This window comes from Elephantulus edwardii, unplaced genomic scaffold, assembly GCF_000299155.1.
Source record: "Elephantulus edwardii isolate Elephantulus edwardi_28Jun2011 unplaced genomic scaffold, EleEdw1.0 scaffold00077, whole genome shotgun sequence".
NCBI classification, from domain to species: domain Eukaryota; kingdom Metazoa; phylum Chordata; class Mammalia; order Macroscelidea; family Macroscelididae; genus Elephantulus; species Elephantulus edwardii.
Window position 1 is genome coordinate 12,481,646 of NW_006399827.1, and position 9,382 is coordinate 12,491,027.

Consider the following 9,382-nt stretch of genomic DNA (forward strand, 5'->3'; position numbering starts at 1 on the left):
AAGAATGTATTTGGTCCTTACACTTACACCATAAATAAAATATTAACTCAGAATGGATTAAGGGTCTAAATGTAAGCACTACAACTACAAAGGTTTTTTTTGTTAAATTCTTCACGGCATCAAGTTAGTCAAAGCCTTAGATACGACACAAAAGCCTAAGTGACTGAAAAAAAAAATAGTAAATGAAGAAGCTCCTCAATGAGATGGATGGAAACAGTGGCTACAATAATGAGCTCAAACATAGCAATTATGACAAGGATAGAACAGAACTGGGCAGTGTTTTGCTCTGTTGTACATAGGTTTGCTATGAGTCAGAGCTGATTCAAGACACCTAACAACAGAAAATGGGACTTTGTTAAAATTAAATCTTGTGCTTCCAAAGATACCACAAAAAAAGTATAAAAGACATCTGGCAGAATGGCATAAAATAGTTAGAAATCATTTATCTGAAAAGGGACTTGTAGCTAGAATATACAAAGAACTCTTAAAATTTCATAATAATAGGGTAAATAACCGAATTAAAAGTGGGCAAAGACTCTAAACAGACAATTCTCCAAAGAAAATACACAGATGGCAAATGTGCACATGAAAAGATTCTCAACATCACCAGACATGAGAGAAATGTAAATGAAAATCACAATGAGACACCATTTCATAATTCCTTTGTCAGCAGCCAAATCCATTATGACTAATGGTTAAAACAAAAAAGATAGACAGTAACAAGTGTTGGTGAGAATGCAGAGACATTGGACTCCTCACATACTAATGCTGGGGGGGGGGGCACAACCAAAACCCACTGTACCAATGATTCTGAAAACAGTCTGTCAGTTCCTCAAATTGTGAAACTAGTTACTACCAACAACTGCTTGTTAAATGGTCCATAGGAATCAAGCCTGCTCTGTCTCGTTTATATTCTTATCTCTGACACTACCTCTTCTCTAACTCTAGACCTTACGAACTGTACTCCATTCCCTACAGTCCTTACTCCCTCTCTTTACAAGTTCTCATCTGACAACTCCAAAGCCTTCTGATTTTTCTCCTAGTTTCCCACACACTCTTCCTCAACAAACGCTTCTCCTTTTTCCATTAGGAATAAAATAACCATCTCATGAGCAAGTAGTTGGCTTTTGCTGTAGGTAGTGATACATGCACATAACCTTCGTAATAGATACACCATTAGTCATAGGTGGTACAAATGGGTATGCACTTGACTGCTATCCTAAAGGTTGGTCGTTTAAACTCACTCAGAAGTTCTGTGGGGAAAGACCTGACAACTTGTTTTGTAAAAGTTTATATACAAAAAACCCCTAGGGGCAGTTCTATTGTGTAATACAGGGGGGTCACTCTGAGTCTAAAATGACTAAAACCATCATTACCATCATGGCTAAGATACCTCAAAGGCTGAGAAACTAGATGAATCAGAAATATCATGATTATTCATAACTTTCTTGGATTTAAAAAAAAGTGTAAAGGTGGACATTTGAGGGACTGTAAAAAAGGCAGTTCACCAAGAACAGTGTGGACGTGATCCCCTAGGGAGTTACAAGATGATTATTATTATTTTTATTTTTTTTAACACTCTTCTAGGGTGATGTCTCTATTTCCCAGATGGGGAAACTAAAGCATTAGATCTTAGTGAAGGCCAGAGTGAAGCAATAAAACTTGGAACTAACTGATCTCCCAAGCTCAACTTGTCCAGGGCAATGGTGCTGTGTGCCTTTCCCCTGGGGCACTAGCTCATTATCACAGAATCACAAGTCTCCCTTAAAGTCAGTGCTTTCTAGCCTTTCCAGCTAGCCCTCAATCAAATTCAAGGCAGCAAAGGATGAACTCCTCATCCAATAAATCATAACCAGAGAGCAGCAATCAGAGATTCCTATCCACCAGCTATGCAGGAGCTTCCATCTAATGCCCACATCTGGGCAACCCACTGCCTGCTTCCGGGAAGTGCAAGCATCACATCCACTCCCAGGAACTAGCATACACAGGCTCACACAGTTGAACATATATTTATAGAACCTAATTCCAATCTGTCCTGGAACCTAGCTGAAAACAGGCAACTGAAGAAGGAAAAAAGACACAGAAACCTGCCACTCATTCTCACACTGGGGGGGCACAGCCCCATTGTGCTGGCCAATGAGCTGCATCTTCTGCAGGACCAGAGACAAGCTAATCCCCTATGTGGGGCTTCCATTTCCTCATGTGTAAAAGACTCACACTCCTTTCAATTAGCTATACTATTTCCTGATTCTCCAATCAGGCAGTTCCCCCAAATCAGCATACTTTCTAGTGAGAAGCAGGCTGCAGAACAAGACCAAAGACTGACTTCCCCCAGACAGGGGCACAGAGTTCATATTCTGATGACCCAGTTTTCCTTGTAAAACTGATGACCCCTGAGGCAACAGGAAGCAGGAGACACAAACTCTGCTGGATGACTGGTCCAAAAACAGCTCCTAATGGCTTAGTGGTATTCCCTACCCAGGTCAGGACTCTCACTAACATCAGTAATGACACACACAAAACAAAATCTCTGCCCAAGATAGGAAACTAACAGACTTCACACGTGCTTTTCTATATGTGAAGACATAACCCTTGATCACCAATAAACACAAGTTCATTTACCAAAGTGAAATGATAAATCTTGTCGGCCATGGGCCCTCTGTCATCATTTGATCTTGTAGCAATTTCAAATGCTCAGAAAAGTCAGAGTAAATCCACACATACACACACACACACAAACAAACAAATAAACAAACAAAAAACATCAAACCAAAACAAAACCACACCACCCCAGGTCACTCAAAGCCATCAACTCCATCTTCCTCATTCCATACTTGGAGTTGTTGAGGTTGGAGTTTCTGGTCTTTTTTCTTCCTCTGCAGTAGGGACTCTCAAAAACTGATATGGTGAGAAGGCTAAGCACTAGTGGTTGGAAAATGAAGTAGAAAGATTCTAATCAAACACATACAGTTATCCTGTTCAAAAACTCTGCTGGAATTCCAGCTTCCTGGCAGGGGATATGGGACAATTCCAAAGCATCCCAAGGGTCCAAGGAACATTATACTCATCCTGATCACCATCCATTATCACCTTATTCAAGACCACACAACAGAGTTCAATAAATGATAAGTGAACATCTTTGACAAGAAAATCACAGGAAGACTCATTCATTCTAGTGTAACTAGTCCTTATAACCCGACCTTCCATACTCTCAGACGGTTCCATTCTCTTCTTAATCCAGAGAGACCCCTGGTAAAGTGTGGCTGGGAGGAAGCTTGTGCTTCAATTCAATATCTTGTTCAAGAAGGAAAAAGGGAAACCCAGGGAGAATATCCATAGTCAGGGGTATAAAGGCCTAGTGGACGGGAAACTTTGCTGCCACGTTAATCAAACGACCAGAAACGGTGGGAATATTCAAGCAGGCCAATGCCATCAGCCCCATCCATCGGACAGTGAGCTTGGCAGACGATTATAAGGAAAGACGGGCAAATAGTGCAGCAAAGGGCAAGTAGTGAAGAAAGGGAGTGGGAATAAAAGGGAATCCACCACACCCAGGCCTTCCCAGTGCGCTCAAGGGGCTGCCCGAAAGCGAGGATACCAGACGCAGGAAGCTAGGGGACCGGAGGGCGGGGGAGGAGGCGACGCGTACCACGGAGACACCAGGCCTCGCGTGGAGCACGGGGAGCGCACACCAAGCCAGGACGGCGTGCAAAGAGGGTGGGGTGGGCGTGCAAGTGGCTTGGCGAGGGGCTGCAGGCGTCACTGGCAGGGTCAGCGAGGCAAGGGTCCAGGGCTGCAGGGGGCGTGGGAGCGCGCGGGGCCGCGCTCCGAGCGGCGCGCGCGGGGGAGCTGGTTACCGTGTGGTTCACCCCCCACATCAGGACGCTGAGGATCGGCTCGCTGGCTCGGAATAGCTTCACTTTCTGGCACACGAAATGCTTCTTCTTGGTCTTGGTCTTGCTGGCGCTGAGTGGCGCCACCGCCACCGCCGTGGTGCTGGTGCAGTTGGACGACATGCCCGGGGCGGCGGCGGCGGCGGCGGCGAAAGGGGGGGCGGCAGCGACCGCGTACAACCCAGCGGCCCCAGGCCTCCCCCGGACCGATCCCCACCCCCAATGCTTCACCGCGCCATGGTCGCGCCCGTCCCGTTACCTCCCCACCCCGCCCCGGTGGTTCCGTCCGCCCCACGCTCCGCCCCCCAGGCCTGGGGCCCCGCCCCAGGGAGCCGGCCGTCCCGCTCCGCACCCCGCCCCCGGGCGGTGCCGCTGCCCCGCCGTCACCAGGACCTGGCCTCCCTGCCTAGGTGGTACCGCCCGTCCCGGGGAGGCAGCGGCCCGCGCGGCCCGCCCCTCCTCCCCGGGCCTGACAGGAAGTGGGCCCAGCCCAGCTGGCTTCTGCAAGCCTCAAAGCCCCGCACCGGAGCGGGAAGGGGAGGAGGGATGGGTAGGTTTCGCGCTCTGCCACGGAAAAGTGTCCCTCTTCTGGCCCCCCAATGCCAGAGTTTGGCTCTTTCCCTCAACCTGACGTGCCAAGATGGCGGCGACTCCGCGGCACGGGGAGGGGAGGGGGACCGGGAATGCGAGGAGGGCGGGACGTACCATCCCCACCCCGGGGGAGAGAGTAGGAACACAGCAAGAGAAAAAGGCAGGCCAGCCTGGAAGAGCAAGGAACGCCCCCTCGCTCCACCCAGGCGTGGATCTGCCCACTCCCCTGAGCCTAGGGCGCGTTCCGCCGGCGGGGCACGCCCCTTTTCCCAGGACCAATGAGAGAGGCAGGCCGGGAACCTACGGTTTTATGAATGGGCCTCACACCCACCCACCTGCAGCCAAGCCGCTTCTCGCCTTAGGGTCGAGTTAAGAGCTAGCACCGTAAAACACTTACCCTACCATAGAGAATTATAACTATTTTATTCTCTGGCTCATTTCTTGAAATCTTCGAGCAAACTGCCCACGCTTTGTTACATAATTCATTTCGGATGAAGTAGCTCCATATATATGCACAAATTACCGGTCAACATGGGAGATTTCGTAAATTTGGTACTTTGCACATAAATAGCATAGTCGCTGTATAAGTTACAAAAATAAATGTAGCTTTTATTACCAAGTGATAAGATAAACGTAATTGACTCTAAAATAAGGAAGCAAGATGAAATGATTAAATGAGTATCAAATGAGTGGCACATTCTCTGGGTTTTAAGTATAAGAATTATTGACATCATTATGTACTCAAAAGCATGAATCCTCCTCGCTAGCTGTTCTAGTCAAGAGGTCTGCTTCCAGTGAGTGGACAGAGAAAGGAGTAAACATAGATTGGTTGTGTTTGTTATTGTTTTTAAATACCTGGGTAAAAATAGTGGCAAAGGTCTGAGTCCTAAAATTGTAATAAAATTAAAAAAGCCATTAAATAAACAGCTTCTACTTTAAAAGCCAGCACACTGGCATTTGGCCCTCACTTCTAAAATCCTTTGACTTTGCTCCTGTACTAATCACATTAGAGACTAAGCAGAGAGATGTGAAAGGATTCTCTAGATCCTAAATCAACCAGATTTATTGAAAGGACTGCCTGCCTTATTGTATTATTCACTAGTAAGTTTCAATTTTGTTCCATTTCATATAAAAGTCACCAAACAAGATATTCTCACAAAGGTAAAATGTTGGAAAAACATGTAAAAATGTACACTTTTACACATATGCACACTACACTTTTACAGTTCAAAAGAAAGAACAAAAAGTTGAGTTTAACAAGTCATTCAAAAGGGAAAAAAAATTCATTCAGTGTTTGTTGTTGTTTTTTTTTGGTATGGTTTTTCCCTTACAGATTGTTACTCACTCTTCTCTAAAGTGGTATCAGTCACACATGATCTACTGAATCAAATCTTCATTTACCTCAATAAGCACAGGCTACCTGAGTGACTCAGGGGAGAGAGGTTTCTGAAATTCCCATCTATACTGAAGTGATGGAATGGGTCTGCACACATAGGCGGTCTAGATTTGGTATCATAACCACAGGGAGCAGCATTCCAGAGCAGGATGAGTACTCATACAAAAATGGTTACCCATTAAAAAAACATCAAAATCCATTCTCCACCCACAAAAAGCTCCTGAGGAACTGTTGGGTCCTGTCATACTGTCTTAACAGGAGTGAGTTGTGTCAGGACTCAATGATAGGGGAGGGGTCACTTTGAACAGTGGTGGTCTGACATCTTTGGAAGAAATAATTTCAACTCTTATAAAGAGAATCTTTAAGAGGTCCATAGCCTCCCTGGAAAACCAACGAGAAAGAAGATGACTTTCATCTTTTCATAAAGTTCTTCTCCAGGGCTACTGAAGTTCTCTGTAGAGAGTAGATATTCCGCTTCACCCGATCCTCCAAGGAGGAAGTAGATGCACTCTCCAGCTTCATGCGGCTGGAAACAAAAGACAAATGTAAGTCAAAAGCATTTGTTTTCCACTAGTCATTTATCTGATAGAATTTAAGGGAGCATGTTGCTTGCCTTAAAGCAACTGTGGAAATACAATTGCTTGTAAACCCACATGGAACTTTCAAGTTACGCCATTAGAATCTAAATGATTTTAAAAATAGTCCGCTAGATCTTCTGGTGCCACAGAAGAGACAATAAAAGAATGTAGGACAACCGTCCTGCTCCAGCTATGGCCGAACTGGAAACCTGACATGAGCGAAGACTGTGGTGGGGGAGAGCCAATATTGGAAGGGATGAGAACTTTGTTGGAATTGAGTGGGAAAAGGGTGAGGGAAGTCAATATTGGCAGGATTGAAAACTTGGAAAACATTGGCCTAAAGGCACGAAGCTCTAGGCTGAGGTGCCTGCATGCACATTTTAGGAGCTGATTTGTTTTGTATTCTGTTTCTAATCTGGATTATAATTTTTTACTTCATACACACACACACAGTCCATTAGGAAAAATTTGCTTGTTTGAGAAAATAGGTCAAAGCCTTTAGAAAAAAGTTCCCTGAGTTACAAATCTGTATTTTTTCAAAAGGCAGGTCTAGGAGTTTCCATGATTTAAGGAAACCCAATTCACTTCTGCCCTCCTCACAAACACCATGCTATCTGCCCAGAGGCTGGCAATAGGGAGAGTAGCCACCTGGGGGCTGAGTTGAGTGCTGAGAGTGGTGCATTTTGTGCACAAGCACAGAACTACCCAGAATACAAAGAACGAGAAGGCAGACCACCTCCCAGAGATCATCCCATGAAAGCCCCTGGTAGGAAGATGCACTAACTGGATAAACTTTCCATCCCGGGAGTCCAGCTTCTCCAGCCTCTTCTCCCGTTCTTCGTCCTTCTCATGCCTCTTAAGGATGTTCAGCCTCTCTTCCTCCCGCCATTTGGCGTTTTCCATCATCTCTTGCCGTTTTCTTTCTAGTTCCTCTGCTGAGAGTTTTCTGTTGAATACAAAACCATCCTATCAACTTGTCTCCTCTCCTGACATAAACAGACCCGCACAGGGAAAACCCAAATCACATAGAACTCCAAGGAAATGCCCGATTCAGGGTCAAGCCCAGCATAAACTTCCTTCCTTCTTAACATACTGGCCAAGGGGTTTCATTAGAGAAGGATTTTATACCGTCACTCAGTAATCTCTGAAATGATTACTTTGCAATATTATATATGGAATAAATAGATGTAATCAGGAACCTAAATCTATAGCAATTACATGTCAAAAATTTACTGCTCAACTTACGTAAGAGAGGACTAAATTATCCAAGTAAACTACTGACTTCTACCACCTACCTGCTGGAGATGCTTAGAAATTTATGGACATGGCCCATGAGTATACCCCTTTAAGAGTAATTTACAAGTCAGAGAAAGCCTGAAGACTTCAACTCAATCTCAAAAGTTATAAAGATCTTTCTCTAGAAAGGTAGATCTTTCCTGTCACTCCAAATAAAGTTAGAGAGCATAAAGAAGAGGTGGTAAAGAGGCCCAATCACAATTTAACATCAACATGACATCCAAATCCTCTGCTTTAAAAAAAGGGTATAATGAGGGAGGACTAGTGGCAAGAAGCTGCACTGCAATCCCAAAGGTACATGGTTTGAATCCACCAGATGCTCTCCTGTACCTGTCAGATCTGATTTGATGGCACACACACACACAAATAATTTTTTAAAAAAAAATGCGTATAATGAACCAATCCTGTTTGAAAAGGAAAAATAATTACAAGAGTTCCATAAAGGACTGGGCACCTTGTTTTTGTTTTTTTTTTTATTATTTTGTGTGCGTGTACCGTCAAATCAGATCTGACTGGTACAGGAGGATATTGCGCCTCCTTCTCCGGCAGAGCATCTGGTGGATTCGAACCGTGTTCCTCTGGGATTGCAGTGCTGGGCACCTTGTTTTGAGAAACAAACTTGTACTAAAAATTGACATCCATCTGTCTATAGAGAAATGACTACATTCCCTTTTTTCTTTAAAAAAAAATCCCACTAAACAAAAATGAGAGAAAGCTTAAAGAGACAATTGAAGATGGGCAATACTAAGTTTGTTAGAAGATGGTCAAAGATGAAGGGACGATGACTACTTAACAGAAAACTGAATTCTAAGTGCTCAAATTGATGAAAATCAAGTGGATTCACACTCAAAATACAGGACAGAAGTGGCCAAGTGGAAAACAAAGGAACTAGTTAAAAAGTCTACGTAAGGAGCAATTAAGATGCCCCTGGGAACTTTCACCTAAAACACACAGATCCACAAAAAAAGACACCCCTGGATCCTCACTGTCCAACCTGGGAAAGCCAGGTGACTAGTCTCCCCAGTGTCTACAGGACACATAATAGTTTGCCTTTAGGAAGAAACCAAACCAGACAGATCAGATGATATAGAAGCTTCGGGTAGAGGCCACCAGACTGCACAGTGGGGATGAAGCATCCACATCGTCAACTTTGAGGCTCAGATCTTGGTGAGGTGATTTTTCTCTAAAGAAATTGAATGGATAACTAGGAAAACGTATGGGAACTCACGGGGGGAGGGCTGAGAATGAGTAGGGGCAAAACCGCAGGGCTGCACAGTTTTATGGGTAGCGGGAGTAGAGGAAGGAAATGGGAAGGATCCAGGCGAAAAGAGAGTAAACATGGGCAAGGTCCACTGGTGATCAATTTTATAAAACATAATGGATGAGAATGATTGTATGAAACACAATTTATAATAGTGTGAAACACAATGTATACAAACTTTTTAAGCAAACCAATAAAAAAAATTTAAAAAAAGAAACTGAATGGCCCCCAATAAAAGAACTAAAATTACTGAAACCTGAGTGTCCTTAGCTAAAAGGTCAGTTCTCACCCAACCACCCAGCAGTACACAAGCCTGAAAATACATGCAGTGGGTTTGGCCTTTTCCTCCCTCTTTCTTTTTTTTTTT

The 9,382-nt window shown here is 44.4% G+C and overlaps 2 protein-coding genes and 1 pseudogene across 2 annotated transcripts in view; all 3 read right to left on the bottom strand.

Moving 5' to 3' along the window:
- PIP4K2B (phosphatidylinositol-5-phosphate 4-kinase, type II, beta) overlaps positions 1 to 4,108 on the bottom strand; it is a 29,089-nt gene extending 24,981 nt beyond the window's left edge. The window contains exon 1 of the mRNA XM_006889367.1: positions 3,858 to 4,108. Within this exon, the coding sequence (XP_006889429.1) occupies positions 3,858 to 4,016 (159 nt within the window). The 5' untranslated portion in view covers positions 4,017 to 4,108. The remainder of the gene's footprint in view (positions 1 to 3,857) is intronic.
- Positions 4,109 to 6,291: 2,183 nt separating this feature from the next.
- CWC25 (CWC25 spliceosome-associated protein homolog (S. cerevisiae)) overlaps positions 6,292 to 9,382 on the bottom strand; it is a 58,047-nt gene continuing 54,956 nt past the window's right edge. The window contains exons 9-10 of the mRNA XM_006889369.1: positions 7,243 to 7,404; positions 6,292 to 6,406 (exon numbers count right to left, since the gene is read on the bottom strand). Of these exons, the coding sequence (XP_006889431.1) occupies positions 6,292 to 6,406; positions 7,243 to 7,404 (277 nt within the window). The remainder of the gene's footprint in view (positions 6,407 to 7,242; positions 7,405 to 9,382) is intronic.
- LOC102855920 overlaps positions 8,912 to 9,382 on the bottom strand; it is a 5,773-nt pseudogene continuing 5,302 nt past the window's right edge.